This window comes from Salmo salar, chromosome ssa04 (genome assembly GCF_905237065.1).
Source record: "Salmo salar chromosome ssa04, Ssal_v3.1, whole genome shotgun sequence".
In the NCBI taxonomy this organism is placed as follows: domain Eukaryota; kingdom Metazoa; phylum Chordata; class Actinopteri; order Salmoniformes; family Salmonidae; genus Salmo; species Salmo salar.
In genome coordinates, this window is record NC_059445.1 from 57,087,314 (window position 1) to 57,106,721 (window position 19,408).

A 19,408-nucleotide genomic window follows, 5' to 3' on the forward strand; every position below is an offset into this window, starting at 1 on the left:
TACATCGATGGACGCTTGTCCCGCTCTGTCACGGATGCCATTGTTGCCCTTAGATTGAAGATGTAATCCGGAGACAGGTGTTTTATACATCAGCCTTCTGTGTGTTTTCTTTTTTGCAATCAAACACCAGAATTTTTCTACATCTCCTTGGCTATCATACTGATTTCAAAACTCGGTCCTCCAGAAAATGGAGAGCAACACTTTTGCAGTTCTACTAGGTGATATCTTTCAAAAAAGCAGCGTTAGAAAGGATTACCTACACATAGTGACCAGCTCATGTTAATGGAAGAATGGAGACAAAGAGGATGGCTGACGTTTTACATGTCCGTAATCAATTGTGCTATTTTGTTAGTTTTTTTGCGTTGTTTGTAAAAACAATGTTTACTTATTTTGTACATAATGTTGCTGCTACCGTCTCTTATGACCGAAAATAACTTCTGGACATCAGAACTGGGATTACTCACCACGGACTGGAAGAAGCTTTTTCCTTTAACGATTCCGACGAGAAAGATATACTGCTCTCACGGGAACAGGCCCAGATCCACGTCATTTGCGTGAAGAAAAGACAAAGGAAAAGAGGACGCAGATCAGGCTGCCTTTCGAGAATCTGTAGGTGAGCGAGTAAATTCCCATTGCCATCAATTCTACTTGCTAACATGCAATCATTGGAAAATAAAATGGATGACCTACGATTATGATTATCCTACCAACGGGACATGAACAACTGTAATTTCCCATGTTTCACCGAGTCGTGGCTGAACGACGACACGGACAATATAGAGCTGGAGGGATTTTCATGCACCGGCAGAACAGAGAAGCTACGTCTGGTAAGACGAGGGGTGGGGGTGTGTGTCTTTTTGCCAATAACAGCTGGTGCGCTGTGACGTTCGTCGTAAGGAGTAGACCAAGGTGCAGCGTGGTAAGTGCTCATGATGATATTTATTATAACTCAGAACACAAAATCAAAATAACAAACAACGGAAAACGAACGTCACGTTCTGCAGGCTATACTGAGCTGTAAAAAACAAGATCCCACACTGAAGGAGGGAAAAAGGGCTGCCTAAGTATGATTCCTAATCAGAGACAACGATAGACAGCTGCCTCTGATTAGGAACCATACTCGGCTCAACACAAAGAAATATAATACATAGAATGGAACCTAGAAATACAACAACCTAGATTGCCCACCCCATATCACACCCTGACCTAACCAAACTAGAGGAAATAAAACATCTCTCTAAGGTCAGGGCGTAACATGCACGATGTCTAATATTAAAGAAGTCTCGAGGTATTGCTCGCCTGAGGGAGAGTACCTTATGATAAGCTGTAGACCACACTATCTACCAAGAGAATTCTCATCTATATTATTCGTAGCCATCTATTTACCACCACAGACCGATGCTGGCACTAAGAGCGCACTCAACCAACTCTATAAGGCCATAAGCAAACAAGAAAATGCTCACCCAAAAGCGGCGCTTCTAGTGGCCGGGGACGTTAATGCAGGCAAACTTAAATCAGTTTTACCTCATTTTTACCAGCATGTCACATGTGCAACCAGAGGGAAAAAAAATCTAGACCACCTTTACTCCACACGCAGAGATGCATACAAAGCTCTCCCCCGCCCTCCATTTGGCAAATCCGACCATAATTCTATCCTCCTGATTCCTGCTTTCAAGCAAAAACTAAAGCAGGAAGTACCAGTGACTCGCTCAATACGGAAGTGGTAAGATGACACGGATGCTATACTACAGGACTGTTTTGCTAGCACAGACTGGAATATGTTCCGGCATTCATCCAGTGGCATTGAGGAGTATACCACCTCAGTCATCGGCTACATCAATAAGTGCATCGACGACGTCGTCCCCACAGTGACCGTACGTACATATCCCAACCAGAAGTCATGATTTACAGGCAACATCCGCATCGAGCTAAAGGCTAGAGCAGCCGCTTTCAAGGAGCGGGACACTAATCCGGACGCCTATAAGAAATGCCGCTATGCTCTCAGACGAACCATCAAACAAGCAAAGCATCAATACAGGACTAAGATTGAATCCTACTACACCGGCCCTGACGCTCGTCGGATGTGGCAGGGCTTGAAAACTATTACGGACTACAAAGGGAAACCCAGACAAGAACTGCCCAGTGACGCGAGCCTACCAGATGAGCTAAATGCCTTTCATGCTCACTTCGAGGCAAGCAACACTGAAGCATGCACGAGAGCACCAGCTGATCTGGATGACTGTGTGATAACGCTCTCGGTAGCCGATATGAGCAAGACCTTTAAACAGGTTAACATTCACAAAGCCGCGGGGCCAGATGGATTACCAGGACGTGTACTCAAACCATGCATGGACCAGCTGGCAAGTGTCTTCACTGTCATTTTCAACCTCTCCCTGATCAAGTCTGTAATACCTACATGTTTCAAGCAGACACCCATAGTCCCTGTCCCCAAGGAAGTGAAGGTAACCTGCCTAAATGATTACAGCCCCGTAGCACACACGTCGGTAGCCATGAAGTGCTATGAAAGGCTGGTCATGGCTCACATCAACAGCATCCTCCCAGATACCTTAGACCCACTCCAATTTGCATACCGCCCCAACAGATCCACAGATGACGCAATCTCAATCCCATTCCACACTGCCCTTTCGCACCAGTACAAAAGGAACACCTATGTGAGAATGCTCTTCATTGACTACAGCTCAGCGTTCAACACCATAGTGCCCACGAAGCTCAGCAACTGGATCCTGGACTTCCTGACGGGCCGACCCCAGGTGGTAAGGGTAGGCAACAACATGTCTGCCACGCTGATCTTCAACACTGGGGCCCCTCAGGGGTGTGTAGTTAGTCCCCTCCTGTACTCCCTGTTCCCCCACGACTGCGTGGCCGAACACGACTCCAACACCATCATTAAGTTTGCTAACGACACAACAATGGTCATTGACAACGATGAGACAGCCTATAGGGAGGAGGTCAGAGAATTGGCAGTGTGGTGCCAGGACAACAACCTCTCCCTCAATGTGAGCAAAACAAAGGAGCAGGTTGTAGACTACAGGAAAAGGCGGGCCGATCAGGCCCCCGTTAACATCAACGGGGCTGTAGTGGTGCGGTTCGAGAGTTTCAAGTTCCTTGGTGTCCACATCACCATGATCTATTATGGTCCAAACACACCAAGACAGTCGTGAAGAGGGCACGACAACACCTTTTCCCCATAAGACTGCTGAACAATTAATCAAATGGCCACCGGACTATTACATTGACTCGATACCGGTACCCCCTGTATATAGCCTCGCTATTGTTATGTTATTCTGTTACTTTTTATAATTATTTACTTTAGTTTATTTGGTAAATATTTTCTTAACTCTTCTTGAACTGCACTGTTGGTTAATGGCTTGTAAATAAGCATTTCACGGTAAGGTCTACACTTGTTGTTTTCGGCACATGTGACAAATAAAGTTTGATTTGATTTATAGACAGAAGCGTGCTACATAGCAAACCTGAGGAATCACCCAAATAGAAAATGATGAATGAGTGAATCTGAATCAGTTTCTCGTGAATCAAGAGGTTCATCTAAATGACGACGTGAATCAAGAGTTTCATCTCAATGATGATGTGAATCAAGAGCTTAATCTCAACCCACTGTTCCCCGGGCACCGAAGACGTGGTTGTCGATTAAGGCAGCCCCCCGCACCTCTCTGATTCAGAGGGATTGGGTTAAATGCAGAAGACACATTTCAGTTGAAGGCATTCAGTTGTACAACTGACTAGGTATCCCCCTTTCCCCTTTACCCAATTAGGACGTGAATCCAGAGTTTAATCTCAATGACAATGACATTTAATTTAATAGACAAAGGCTGCATACCCAGATTATAAGGTTCCTTGCTGTTAATCAGGGGAAAGGGGATATCTAGTCAGTTGTACAACTGAATGCATTCAACTGAAATGTGTCTTCCGCATTTAACCCAATCCCTCTGAATCAGAGAGGTGCGGGGGGCTGCCTTAATCGACATCCACGTCTTCAGCGCCCGGGGAACAGTGGGTTAACTGCCTTGCTCAGGTGCAGGATGACAGATTTGTACCTTGTCAGCTCGGGGATTCGATCCAGCAACCGCTCTAACCACTAGGTAGTAATAAAATGTTCCTTTCTATCCTGTAAATTCGACCCAGCAGCAGCATCTGTTATTGAGCACTGCAGATAAAGTCTACATCCCAAATGGCACCCTATTTAGAGCACTACTTTTAGATCCAGACTTTTGGTAGTGCACTGTATATAGATAGTGAATAGGGTTCCATTTGGGATGCAACTAAGGTTACCCTTCGGTGACTAGAAAGGAATGCAGTGCAGCCTTTGAGTCTCCCCGTCCTCCCAGAAGCCCTGTGACAAGAAGCCCATCTGGACAGACAGCGGGACAACTAAGTGACAAGGTCCTGGGTCCGGGCAGGGTCCCTGCTCTGAGAGGGGACATCTGATGGCCAATCAAAGGGGAGTGATGGGGTGTCAGGTCTCAGGGGGACCTACAGGGATCATACCCAGGGGAGAAAGCTCTCTGGCTGGGTGCCCTGTTCCCAACGTCCCCTCTGGATCTGGAAGCACATGGAAGGGAGAGGGGGACACAGGAAATACCTCTCAATCCAACTGGGATCTGACTGGGAGAGTGCGTATAGATGAAAGATGGAGAAAGCCCTTGTCTTTCCTCAGACCTCTGGCATCTCTTATCATATGTTTGACATGGTGGATGAGGTGCTGTGTGTGCATAACACACATATAGGCGCCCTCACACCCACACAATCCCCTGGACGTGCTGCAGTGCATGTTTCAGCTGTAAGACACACTGAAATATGGATGAAGGGTTTATAGGAATAAGACAAGACCCTCTTAAACAACATTAAAGAACATGGCGGTTTGATGAGAGGTATTCTCTCACGACTCGTAAACTGGCACCTCTGGGCTGTAGATATTGTTGTAAATGGATTGTTGCAAATGGATTGTTGTAAATTGCTGTACATTGCTATTGTTGTTGTTGTTTTTAATTGCATTGAGTGCATGTGAAGTGTTGATCTTGCCCACATGTCATCTTGCTGCAAAATGAGGACCAAAATGGAAATAAGCCTGTGGGCTTTATTGTGTTTTTATCCTCAATAATTGTTAATGCATGCAATGTTGTCTCCGGCTGTAGCAGCCTACTGCTTTCAGTTATCCAATAAATGAAATCTATCAACCAGCAATAAAAGTAACTCTCCAATTGCACTTAGTAAGAAACATGACCTAGCATATTGATCAGCTATGGACAGGGTATGTAGATTAAACAACCCCATTAGTTTTCATTTGTGTGTTGCTCCATATGCTTATGTGCTTGAGTGTTTTTTTTTATGTGCTTTCGCATATCCTAACCATGTTCTAAGGGTGTTCTAAGTGGGTTGTTCCACGAAATGAGTGGATTTAGCATCCCTTTGATATTTTAAGTAGAAATTGTGCACCAATATCGCATTTCAAAGCATGTTATATTCAATAAAGTGCCCTTTAATATTAGCCTTGTGAAGCCGCCTGATCCCACGAGCTTACATCTGCAACATTATATAAGCTCACCAGATCAGGTGGCTTTGTGAGGCTACTTTAATGTGAGAATGCTATGTGAGAATGCTGTTCACTGACTACAACTCAGCATTCAACACCATAGTGCCCACGAAGCTCATCACAAGCTAAGGAACCTGGGACTAAACACCTCCCTCTGCAACTGGATCCTGGACTTCCTGACTGGTCGTCCCCAGGTGGTAAGGGTAGGCAACAACACGTCTGCTATGCTGATCCTCAACACTGGGGCCCCACAGGGGTGTGTGCTTATTCCCCTCCTGTACTCCCTGTTCACCCACGACTGCGTGACCAAACACGACTCCAACACCATCATTAAGTTTGCAGACGACACAACAGTGGTAGGTCTGATCACGACAACGATGAGACAGCCTATAGGGAGGAGGTCAGAGACCTGGCAGTGTGATGCCAAGACAACAACCTCTCCTTCAATGTGAGAAAGACAAAGGAGCTGATCGTGGACTACAGGAAAAGGCCCCCATTAACATCGACGGGGCTGTAGGGGAGCGGGTCGAGAGTTTCAAGTTCCTTGGTGTCCACATCACCAACGAACTATCAGGGTCCGAACACACCAAGACAGTCGTGAAAAGGGCACAACAACACCTTTTCCCCCTCAGGAGACTAAAAAGATTTGGCATGGGTCCCCAGATCCACGTCTACAGAAGGTGGCGCCTCTCCCCGTTCGGGCGGCGCTCGGAGGTCGTCGTCGCCGGCCTACTAGCTGCCACCGATCTCCTTTTCATTTTCATTTGGTGATGTCTGGTTTATGTTAGCACCTGTTTTGTGTTAGTTCATTAGTGGGGGTATTTAGTCTGTCTGTTTTGGTTAGGGATTGTGCGGGATTATTTGTATCATTTTATTGTAGATTGGGGATTTGTGTTTTCCTCTGCCGTTCGGTGTTTAGGCATACAAGTTTTGCTGGGCTGTGTCTCGACTCGGTTTAGGGTTCTTGCCTGTTGCTGGATTTTGTTACCCTGCCTTATATTTAAGGCACTTTAAGACTGTGTTCATTAAACGTGTTTGTTCACGTACCTGAGTCTCCTGCGCCTGACTTCACCCTTCCTGCATGTTAGAGTTGCATGACAGTTAGCATTTCACGGTAAGGTCTACACATGATGTATTCGGCGCATGTGAAAAATAAAGTTTGATTTAATTTAGACCACATGGAGAATTCAATAAATCAGATTTTTTTATATGAATAAAGACTTGCTAAAGAGCAAAAATTCTGCATTTTGACATGTCCCTCTGCGCACCCACTGTGATTTTAAAGTTTTCACCATCATTATAAAGCCCTAGATATTTTGTGGTTTGACAAAGTCATTTCTGAAGATTATTATTTTTTAATGTGATTAGTGATTCATTTTAAGGTCAAGAAAACCCGTCCATGAAATTAAATGAACTAAATGAACTATTCCTTTTAAAATATTTTTTTCTAAAGAAACATTGAACATCTGATAGTAAAATCATAGTGTAAACGCACGTGAGTTGGTTCTACTCTTTTTGACCATTTTCCGGTATTTTGTGGCGGAAAACTGAGTAGGTCCAGCATTACACGTCAACACTGTTACCCATAGATAAACAAGCTAGAAATGTTTAAACAATTGTGTTTTTTGAGAAGCTTCTATTCAATTGCCCCTCCCTGTTGCACACAACAAGCTTCCATTTCCCCTGTCACAGGAAGATTTATGGCCGTCAACCCTTTTACAGTCAACCCTGTTACTTTATTTGGCACTTACTATAGTACATTTTTTTATTACATTTTTTTATTTACTTGAGATGAGAAAATATGTTTTTTATTAAGTTGAACATGACAGAATGCTCTTTATGGCAATGTTAAAATTAGGTGAAATCAAAAGTTTATTTTCACATCTCAAAAGGCACTTTGGTGGAACGACCCAAGTATATAATTCCTTGAGGAATGAGCAAGAACTAAATGCAAACTAAAGCTAGTTGTCAGTGTTATATTGTGGAAAATGAAGGTTGAGCAGGTTGTTTCCATGCTCTCCGTTATGCATATTTACTCCATGTTAATAAATGCTTAATTTGAGCTCGTTATTGTTGTTCGAAATTCTTATTGAGACATCCGCTGTTGGTACTGGAAGAAGAATGACGCCTTCCTCTCGCTACCTTTCTCTCTCACTCTCTCTCTCCATCTATCTCTTGTAGAACATTGATGTGACAAACTTCAGCACTAGCTGGAGTGATGGCCTGGCATTCTGTGCTCTCCTCCACACCTACCTGCCTGCACACATCCCTTACCAGGAACTCATCAGTCAAAACAAGGTACCCACCTCATACACACACACACAACACACTCACAGACACACACGCATGCATACATGCAGACAATTGCACAAACACACACACACTCATTCATCATTCCAATTAAGAGCTCGTGAAATGGACACCCACACTGACGTGACATTTCAGATACACGCATGGATACCAGTAACATGATGACCCACGTTCTCAATAAATGTTTTCATCAAGTACATTCTTCTTTGAGTACCTCCAAAGCACCATTCATAGCGCTACACTTTAATACCTTACACCAAAGGCTATTGTATGGGAAACATAGGCCCAGATTTACTGAAGGTATGAGGGGGCACACAACATGTTTTGTGTGTAAAGTAGCATTTCACTGTGGTGAGCAAGCATTTACAGCATGTAAAACCAACAAAACATGGTGTAGCATGTACCTTTACATTTGGGAGATCCTCCAATGCACCAATGATAGCGTCACAATTGAATCCCTTAGACTAAGGCCTAGATTCAATCCCGACCTTGGAAGACCCGCGCTAAAGCGCAATTACAATTTAAAGGTAATGTTTCCGCGCTCGCGAAGGCAGCGTTCACGGTAAACGTTGCTTATGTTGGCTAATTCAGAAATGACCTTTGAGTTTTGATCGCACTATAACGCGGATCTTCCACAGTCCAGAATGAATCTAGTCCTAAAGGCTTTTGTATGAGAAACACAGAGCATGTAACTATAAGGATATCCTCTATCACCTGGTGTTAAAGAGAAACAGCTATGTATTAGTTTTGTCAGAGACAGTAATGCTGTATGTACAGTACCAGTCAAAAGTTTGGACACACCTACTCTTTGAAGGGGTTTTCTTAATTTTTTATATTCTTTACGTTGTCGAATAATAGTGAAGACATCAAAACTATGAAATAACACATATGGAATCATGTAGTAACCAAAATAGGCTCCCTTTGCCTTGATGACAGCTTTGCACACTATTGGCATTCTCCCAACCAGCTTCTTGAGGTAGTCACCGGAATGTATTTCAATTAACTGGTGTGCCTTGTTAAAAGTTAATTTGTGGAATTTCTTTCTTTCTTTGAGCCAATCTGTTGTGTTGTGACAAGGTAGGGGTGGTATACAGAAGATAGCCCTATTTGGTAAAAGACCAAGTCCATATTATGGCAAGAACAGCTCAAATAAGCAAAGAGAACGACAGTCCATCATTACTTTAAGACATGAAGGTCAGTCAATCCGGAAAAAGTTTCCTCAAGTGCAGTTGCAAAAACCATTAAGCGCTATGATGAAACTGGCTCTCATGAGGACCACCACAGGAAAGGAAGACCCAGAGTTACCTCTGCTGCAGAGGATATGTCCATTAGAGTTACCAGCCTCAGAAATTGCAGCCCAAATAAATGCTTCACAGAGCTCAAGTAACAGACACATCTCAACATCAACTGTTCAGAGGAGACTGCGTGAATCAGGCCTTCACGGTCGAATTGCTGCAAAGAAACCATTGTAAATAAGACTTGCCTAGTTAAATAAAGGTTCAATAAATTAAATAAAAACACTAAAGGACACCAATAAGAAGAAGAGACTTGCTTGGGCCAAGAAACATGAGCAATGGACATTAGACCGGTGGAAATCTGTCCTTTGGTCTGATGAGTCCAAATTTTGTGTCTTTGTGAGACGCAGAGTAGGTGAATGGATGATCTCCGCATGTGTAGTTCACACCAGGAAGCATGGAGGAGGAGGTGTGATGGTGTGGAGTTGCTTTGTTGGTGACATGTCAGTGATTTATTTAGAATTCAGGTCACACTTCCATCACTCTCCTTCTTGGTCAAATAGCACACTTCCATCAAGGCACACTTCCATCACTCTCCTTCTTGGTCAAATAGCCCTTATGCAGCCTGGAGGTGTGTTTGGTCATTGTCCTGTTGAAAAACAAATGATAGTCCCACTAAGCGCAAAACAGATGGGATGGCATATCGCTGCAGAATGCTGTGGTGGAAATCTGTCCTTTGGTCTGATGAGTCCAAATTTGGTGTCTTTGTGAGACACAGAGTAGGTGAACGGATGATCTCCGCATGTGTAGTTCCCACTGTAGTACCTGTGATCTACATATGTTAGTATTAGTTACTATGCTGTTACTAAGCAGTAATGTATTACGGCAGTGCTTTGTTACTACACCTAATAGGAAATGCACATGCGCACTATCGGGCCGGGGGCTGTAGAGCACGAGGCGTTTTTGACTAAACGAAACTAACTGTACTCCCGTCTCCTGCCTGGTCATTTCTCCACAACACAAATATTACAGTGGCGACGATGTGATTGAGCTTCTTAAACGGACATTGCTTGTAGGGAAGAATGTTGCGTCAGTAATGAAACTCAAAATAATTAGGTAAATAGTCAGTTATTTTTTATTTTCTTTGCTAGTAGAAAAGGCTAAGCACTGCTAGTTGGTAAAGTGTTCAGGAGCTGCCAAGTAGCAAGCCTATTGGAGTCCAGAATAGAGATACTGCCCTCTGGTGGATAAATAAAAAAACGGTAATTGAACCCATTGAAATTAGGCGATCTCAGAGTAGAAATATTGTAAAAAAAAAAAGAAACGTAACACAGTGTGTACATTATTACAAATGAGTGCAGTGAATGAAGTAATTGCAGAAACTTCTGAAATGAAGAGAGTGAAGAATTAGCTGAAAATCCTGAAAATTAAGGAATACAAGGAATAAGGAAACTGAACAATTAACTGTGAAAATGGCAACCACTGGTCGAGTACCAGAGTTTGAGGCTACAAAAGAGGATTTTGATTCCTATTTAGAGCGTTTTGAGCATTGGCTGGCTGCAAATTAAATCAAAGATGAAAAGAAAGCAGATTTATTTCTCAGTGTTTTGGGTCCAACTGATTATGGATTGCTGAAAGGTCTCATTGAACCAATAAAAGCAGTGGAGTTGAGCTATGCAGAATTTACTGAAACTCTTTCAAGGCATTTCAAGCCTAAGCCAATTCTCATTGCAGAACGTTTCAGATTTTACCAATGTCACCAGAGTCAAGGGGAAACCGTAGCTGACTACATCCTTGCTTTGAAAAGGCTGGCAAGTACATGTGAGTTTGCACGATTTCTTGATGACGCTCTCCGAGACAAGTTTGTATGTGGTATGTGGTCACAGAAAGCTTCTGTCAGAGAAGGACCTGACCTTTAAGAAAGCCTGTGATATCGCACTTGGACTCGAGCTTGTCCACAGGGATACTATTGAGCTATCGGGACATGCAGAACATCAGAAATGTGTTCACAAGGTCAGTGACACATGTGGAGGAAAAGGCTCACAAACGTCACACTTTTCTCAGTCCCGTCCTCAAGGTTACACAAGAGCAAAGCAGTCCATATCACAAAGGTCTAAGCCAAGTTGCTACAGATGTGGGGGAAATAATCATCAGCACAGTGAATGTCGATTCCAAAATGAAAAGTGACACAATTGTGGAAAGGTTGGACTTCTACAGAGAGTATGGAAAGCTCCAAAATGCACAGCAGGAGCGCACAAAGTGTCAGACGCAGCACTAGAAGACGAAGGTACAACTGAAACAGTATTGGAACTGTTCACAATGTACACAGCTTAACAACAAAAAGATGGAATCTATCTCAGCATGGAGTTAGCGGGAAAACCAGTAAAAAATGCAGCTGGACACAGGAGTGTCTGAATCGCTTGTTCCAGAAAGACTCTACAAAGAAAAACTGAAAGAGTGCCCTCTTCAGCCAGTGTTCATCCGCCTTTCTTCATACACTGGTGACACTATTCCTGTGTTAGGGCAGATCCAGGTACCAGTCCGGTATGAGGGGAAGGAGTGAACGCTACTGCTTGTCATTGTTAAAGGAGAAAAATCAGCCTTGCTAGGCAGAAACTGGCTACAAAAGATCAAGTTGAACTGGGGAGAAATCTTCAGTCTGAGAAATGACAAACCAGTGAGTCAGGCAACACTCACTAACATGCCGGAGAAGCATGAATAACTTTTCAAAGATGTCTACGGCAAAATACAAGACTTCACAGCAAAAGTCAGAGTGCAAGAAGGAACCAAGCCTATCTTTCACAAACCACATCCAGTTCCCTATGCTCTTAAGGAAGCACTAGAGAAGGAACTGGACCACCTACAGAAGAATAACATCATCACGAAAGTAGAGAGGAGCGACTGATCTGCTCCGATCGTTGTAGTCCCAAAGAAAGACAAGAGCGTCAGAATGCGCGGAGACTACAAGGTCACAGTAAATCGCTGCATACTACCAGAGGAATATCCACTACCAAACGCTGAAGATCTGTTTGCCACTCTGGCTGGTGGGAAGGTTTTCAGTAAGCTGGACCTGTCATTCGCTTATCAGCAACTGAAGCTGGATCTGGAATCAGAACAGTATCTGACCATCAATACACACAAGGGGCTATTCAGATTCAATCACTTGGCCTATGGAATCTCAACAGCTCCAGCGATATTCCAACACACAATGGATCAGATCTTGAACAGTATAGACAATGTTGTGTGCTTCATGGACGACATTCTCGTGTCAGCACCAACCATTGGAGAGCACCTTGTACTGCTGGACAGAGTGATGTCAAGACTGGAGAAATACGGAGTGAAAATTAAATGCAGCAAGTGTGAGTTCCTCCATGACTCAGTGGAGTATCTCGAATACAATATTGATGCACAAGGCCTGCACCCAACCAACAGCAAGGTGGAAGCAATCGTAAATGCACCAGCACCCACAAATATTTCAGAGCTGAGGTCATTTTTGGGGCTCCTGAACTATTACGGAAAGTTTGTGGCAAACTTGTCCACATTGTTGCATCCGCCTCACCAACTGCTGCAGGCCGATACAAAGTGGAATTGGTCCCCACAATGCGAAGAAGCATTCAAGACTTGCAAACAGCATCTGCTAAAGAGCAAGTGGCTTGCCCACTATGACACAGAGATGAAGCTGAGACTCGCGTGTGATGCATCTCCATACAGAGTAGGAGCCGTCATCTCACATGTTCTACCGTCAGGTGAAGAACACCCTATTGCATTTGCATCACGGACTCTGTCACCAAGTGAGAAAAATTATGCTCAAATTGAAAAGGAAGCCCTGAGCATAATATTCGGAGTGAAGAAGTTTCACAAATACCTCTACGGAAGGAAGTTCCAACTGCTGACAGATCACAAGCCTCTGTTGGTCATCCTTGGACCAAAATCAGCCATACCAACCATTGCTGCACTTCGAATGCAACGTTGGGCTCTGATATTGCTAGCCTACGACTATGAGATCGAGTTCAGACGATCCAGTGATCACGCAAATGCAGGTGCACTATTAAGACTACCATGCAATAGTGACTCCGACAGTGAAGATGATAGAGCAGTCTTCCAGATCTCTCTCATTAATGAACTGCCCATATCTGCTTCAGACATACCAGAGGAAACTAGGAAAGACCCAGTCCTTTCCAAAGTCTTGGACTTAACATTAGGCGGCTGGCCAACCTTTGTAAATGACGATAACCTTCGTCCATTCATCGAAAAGAAAGACCAGTTGTCCACTGATCAAGAATGTGTTCTGTGGGGATCAAGGGTGGTGGTACCTCACACATTTCAGTGGAGACTGCTATCTGACCTGCATGAAGGACATCCAGGGATCACTCAAATGAAAGCACTCGCCCACAGTTATCTGTGGTGGCCTGGACTGGATCAGGACATTCAACAGCATGTAGGCCACTGCTCACCTTGTGAAGCTGTTCGCAACAAGCCTGCTGCTGCACCTCTTCATCCATAGTCCTGGGCTGCTACACCATGGGAACGCATCTATGTGAATTACGCCGAGATTGACAAGCAACATTTCCTTGTTGTCGTCGATGTCAATTCCAAGTGGATGGAAGTGTTCCCTACTCAACTGACCACAGCTTAGAAGACCATCAATATTCTCAGACACCTGTTCGCATCCTTTGGACTAGTCAAGGAGCTCGTATCGGACAATGGCCCTCCTTTCACCTCAAACGATTTTGAAATATTTCTCAAGAACAACGGAGTAAGGCACATCCTCTCACCACCTTACCATTCGGCATCAAACGGAGCAGCGGAGAGAGCCGTCAAACCTTTAAGAAGGCCTGGACTAGACTCCAGGTTCAGTATGTGCCCACCCACCAAAGGCTTCCCCGGTTCCTGTTTATTTACCGTAACACACCACACACAGTAATGGAACGTACACATTTACATTTACATTTACGCCATTTAGCAGACGCTCTTATCCAGAGCGACTTACAAATTGGTGCATTCACCTTATGATATCCAGTGGAACAGCCACTTTACAATAGTACATCTATATCTTTTTTTGGGGGGGGTTAGAAGGGGGGGGTTAGAAGGATTACTTTATCCTATCCCCCATTGGGGTGCCAGAGCAGCGAACAGTTTTGACTGGGCTGAGCGGGAACTGTGCTTCCGCAGAGGTAGGGAGGCGAGCAGGCCAGAGGTGGATGAACGCAGTGCCCTTCTTTGGGTGTAGGGACTGATCAGAGCCTGAAGGTACGGAGGTGCCGTTCCCCTCACAGCTCTGTAGGCAAGCACCATGGTCTTGTAGCAGATGCGAGCTTCAACTGGAAGCCAGTGGAGTGTGCGGAGGAGCGGGGTGACGTGAGAGAACTTGGGAAGGTTGAACACCAGACGGGCTGCGGCGTTCTGGATGAGTTGTAGGGGTTTAATGGCACAGGCAGGGAGCCCCGCCAACAGCGAGTTGCAGTAATCCAGATGGGAGATGACAAGTGCCTGGATTAGGACCTGCGCCACTTCCTGTGTAAGGCAGGGTCGTACTCTGCGAATGTTGTATAGCATGAACCTACAGGATTGGGTCACCGCCTTGATGTTAGCGGAGAACGACAGGGTGTTGTCCAGGGTCACACCAAGGTTCTTAGCACTCTGGGAGGAGGACTCAATGGAGTTGTCAACCGTGATGGCGAGATCATGGAACGGGCAGTCCTTCCCCGGGAGGAAGAGCAGCTCCGTCTTGCCGAGGTTCAGCTTGAGGTAGTGATCCGTCATCCACACTGATATGTCTGTCAGACATGCAGAGATGCGATTCGCCACCTGGTTATCAGAAGGGGGAAAGGAGAAGATTAATTGTGTGTCATCTGCGAAGCAATGATAGGAGAGACCATGTGAGGATATGACAGAGCCAAGTGACTTGTTGTATAGCGAGAATAGGAGAGGGCCTAGAACTGAGCCCTGGGGACACCAGTGGTGAGAGCACGTGGTGCGGAGACGGATTCTCGCCACGCCACCTGGTAGGAGTGACCTGTCAGGTAGGACGCAATCCAAGAGTGACCAGCTGAACTGTTTCTGAAACGCCAACCACGTACCCGCCTGACATTGTTGAAACCAGACTTGTCAAGCACTGTGGCAAAGCACCAGCTACAGCAGAAGAAAGCTCATGACAGACACTCAAAGACTGTCAGAGAATTCAGAGGGAGAGAGGGTGATGGTACGTGATTTCAGACACCCCAAGCGCCTGTGGAACTCAGGTGTGATCTTGCAACGCAAAGGACCTTTGACTTACCAAGTCCAAATTGGTCATCGCCATGTCAACGTTCATGTGGATCATCTGCTACGGTCCAACACCCCAGCAGAGACATGCCGAGAGAACAAGAACAATAACAACCCCCAGGACTATTCTCCTGACTGTGGACGTACAGGAGAGACAGAGCCTGACCTTCCACCCGAACCTGGCCCACCACCGGAAGCCCAGGAGGAGCGGAGATATCCTATTCGACAGCGAAGGGCACCTCAAAAGCTTGACCTGAGTTGAGCTGTTTCAGGAGGTAACAGACAGTAAAACGAACAAACGCTTTAATATGTCCTAGATAAAAGGAAAGAAAAACGACATTACCTGGGTTAGTTATTAAGACAAATTCCATCTTCGGGGCAGAATAATCCCCTAGATTTGTGCTGGGCTCTGAAAAGTCTGCTTCAACCCAGTAGTTGAAAAATGTTTAAGAATGCGTTGTTCAGGTATTGCATTAGTAGTTCTCTAACATATTTACCTTGTTCTCTGGGAGTTAAACACTATGGGGGAGGAGTGTAGTATCTGTGATCTACATCTGTTTATATTAGTTACTATGCTGTTACTAAGCAGTAATGTATTACGGCAGGGTTATGTTACTACACCTAATAGAAAATACACATGCGCACTATCGGGCCGGGGGCTGTAGAGCACGAGGCGTTTTTGACTAAACAAAACTAACTGTACTCCCGTCTCCTGCCTGGTCATTTCTCCACAACACAAATATTACACCCACCAGGAAGCATGGAGGAGGAGGTGTGATGGTGTGGGGTTGTCTTGTTGGTGACACTGTCAGTGATTTATTTAGAATTCAAGGCAGACTTGAATTCTAATTGAATGCTTATTTGGCTGTTCTTGCCATAATATGGACTTGGTCTTTTAACAAACAGGGTTATCTTCTTTTACCAAATAGGGCTATCAGAGTAGGTGATCATCCGTTCACCTACTCTGCGTCTCACAAAGACACCAAATTTGGACTCATCAGACCAAAGGACAGATTTCCACCACAGCATTCTGCAGCGATATGCCATCCCATCTGTTTTGCGCTTAGTGAGACTATCATTTGTTTTTCAACAGGACAATGACCAAACACACCTCCAGGCTGCATAAGGGCTATTTGATCAAGATGGAGTGCTGCATCCAATGACCTGACCTACGCAATCACCCGACCTCAACCCAATTGAGATTGTTTGGGATGAGTTGGACCGCAGAGTGAAGGAAAAGCAGCCAACAAGTGCTCAGCATATGTGGGAACTCTTTCAAGACTGTTGGAAAAGCATTCCAGGTGAAGCTGGTTGAGAGAATGCCAAGAGTGTCCTAAGCTGTCATCAAGGCAAATGGTAGCTACTTTGAATAATTTAAAGTATTTTGATTTGATTAACACTTTTTAGGTTACTACATGATTCCATATGTGTTATTTCATATTTTTGATGTCTTCACTATCATTCTACAATGTAGAAAATAGTACAAATAAAGAAAAATCCTTGAGTAAGTAGGTGTGTCCAAACTTTTGACTTGTACTGTATATGTAGGTGGCATATGGAAAGGAGAAAGAAGGGCACAAAAACACAGTGTAACGCCCTGGCCATAGAGAGGGTTTTTTGTTCTCTATTTTTGGTTAGGCCAGGGTGTGACATGGGTGGGCGTTCTAGGTTTCTTTTTCTATGTTGGTGGTTTTCTTTGTTTCGGCCATGTATGGCTCTCAATCAGGAACATTAAAACCTTTCAAGATGAACACATCCTCCGCTGCACCTTGGTCTCATTTCAACGACAGCCGTTACACACAGCAAACAGACAGCAAACAGACAACCCATGTTATGGGTTGGGTTTAGCAGCCCTGTGTTAATTCAATCAGCTCACCATAAACAAAAAAGGACTAAACCAAGGCACACGCACACACAAGCACACACACCTCGATACTGCATGTTGTACGTGACAAATAAGACAGGTTGATTACTATGGTAACACCCTCATGTGCCATCCCGATGATAGCGACAAGGCTAGCCCATCCCCAGTGGGTCGTTCCATCTCAAAAAGTAAAAGAAACAATCTCAGATTGTTGTGAAATCGTTTCTGTAGTTACAAACAGATAAGATTAGCATTCCTGCAACATTATTTTGTTGAAATATAATTTGATCTCTGAGAAATTATCCTAATTGATTCCACCCAAATTGGCCATTTTAATTCATAGGATTCATATAATATTCAATAAATATAGTACCGGACATCCAATTTGGAACAAACGTTTTTCTACCAATGAGTAAGACATGAGCAAACAAACTAAAATTGTCAAAAGCCACCCACGCCAATTCCACCTCAACAAACAGTATCGAGTATCAGTTCTCTGTCTGACAAGTAGTATGGAGTATTGTTTCTTCATACTATGTAATGTATTCCCAGCGATTTTGGGGATAGTTATTTTTCCCTTTTCAGAGACATTAGGCATTAAAGTTGTGAGGTTTATGTCCCGTCATACATCCTGATATAACCAGGTTCTGACCACTAGATGGTGTTTTTCATTCTATTAGGTTTATTTCCTTACACTGTTAGCAGTTTATGGGCAAGTTATGACAACAGTCCATGCTTTGTTTTTTTTTAACTGGCCACTGTTTTAAATGCAAACTTTTTAGTATTGTGGCACAAATCCAATGCAAGCCAATGGTACCTATTTGAGCATTTTCGAGCTTCATGTCCAAATCATCCTAAAGTATTTAAAAATGTATTGTGTAACTCAATGAAGTTAATTATGATTTGGTCATAAAGTGCAAACATGCTAATATAGGTACGATTTATACCATAAATGAAAAAGCATTTGAAACAGTGGCCAGGTAAACAAACCCAAAGCATGAATTCAAATCAAATCAAACTTTATTTGTCACATGCGCCGAATACAACAAGTGTAGACCTTACAGTAAAAAGATTACTTACAAGCCCTTAACCAACAGTGCAGTTCAAGAAGAGTTAAGAAAATATTTACCAAATAAAGTAAAGTAAAAAATAATACTGTACTGTGTCAGTGTGCGGAGGTACAGGTTAGTTAAGGTAATTTGTACATGTAGGGTGAAGTGACTATGCATAGATAATAGATATAGATAATAAACAGTGAGTAGCAACAGTGTACAAAACAAATGGGGGGGGTGTCAATGTAAATAGTCCGGTGGCATTTGATTAATTGTTCAGTAGTCTTATGGATTGGGGGTAGAAGCTGTTAAGAAGCTTTTTGGTCCTAGACTTGGTGCTCCGGTGATGCAACCGGTCAGGATGCTCTTGATGGTGCAGCTGTAGAACAATTCCTGAGGGGGATAAGGTTTTGTCGTGCCCTCTTTACAACTGTTTTGGTGTGTTTGGGCCATGATAATTCGTTGGTGATGTGGACACCAACGAACTTGAAACACTCGACCCGCTCCACTACAGCCCCGTCGATGTTAATGGGGGCCTGTTCGGCCCGCCTTTTCCTGTAGTCCACGATCAGCTCATTTGTCTTGCTCACATAGAGGGAGAGGATGTTGTCCTGGCACCACATTGCCAGTTCTCTGACCGCCTCCCTATAGGCTTACTCATCGTTATCGGTGATCAGGCCTACCAGTGTTGTGTCGTCTGCAAACTTAATGATGGTGTTGGAGTCGTGTTTGGCTACGCAGTCGTGGGTGAACAGGGAGTACAGGAGGGTACTAATTACACACCCCTGAGGGGCCCCAGTATTGAGGATCAGCGTGGCAGACGTGTTGTTGCCTACCCTTACCACCTGGGGGCACACCGTCAGGAAGTCCAGGATCCAGTTGTAGAGGGAGGTGTTTAGTCCCAGGGTCCTTAGCTTAGTGATGAGCTTCGTGGGCACTATGGTGTTGAACGCTAAGCTGTAGTCAATGAACAGCATTCTCACATAGGTGTTCCTTTTGTCCTGGTGGGAAAGGGCAGTGTGGAGTGTGATTGAGATTGCGTAATCTGTGGATCTGTTGGGGCGGTATGCGAATTGGAGTGGATCTAGGGTATCCGGAAGGATGCTGTTGA

At 44.3% G+C, this 19,408-nt stretch overlaps 1 protein-coding gene across 4 annotated transcripts in view; it reads left to right on the plus strand.

Moving 5' to 3' along the window:
* LOC106603510 (cytospin-B) overlaps positions 1-19,408 on the plus strand; it is a 192,337-nt gene that overhangs the window by 161,223 nt on the left and 11,706 nt on the right. For all 4 annotated transcript variants that reach the window (XM_014197290.2, XM_014197289.2, XM_014197288.2 and 1 more), the window contains one exon: positions 7,754-7,870. In XM_014197290.2, coding sequence (XP_014052765.2) covers positions 7,754-7,870 — 117 coding nt within the window. The remainder of the gene's footprint in view (positions 1-7,753; positions 7,871-19,408) is intronic.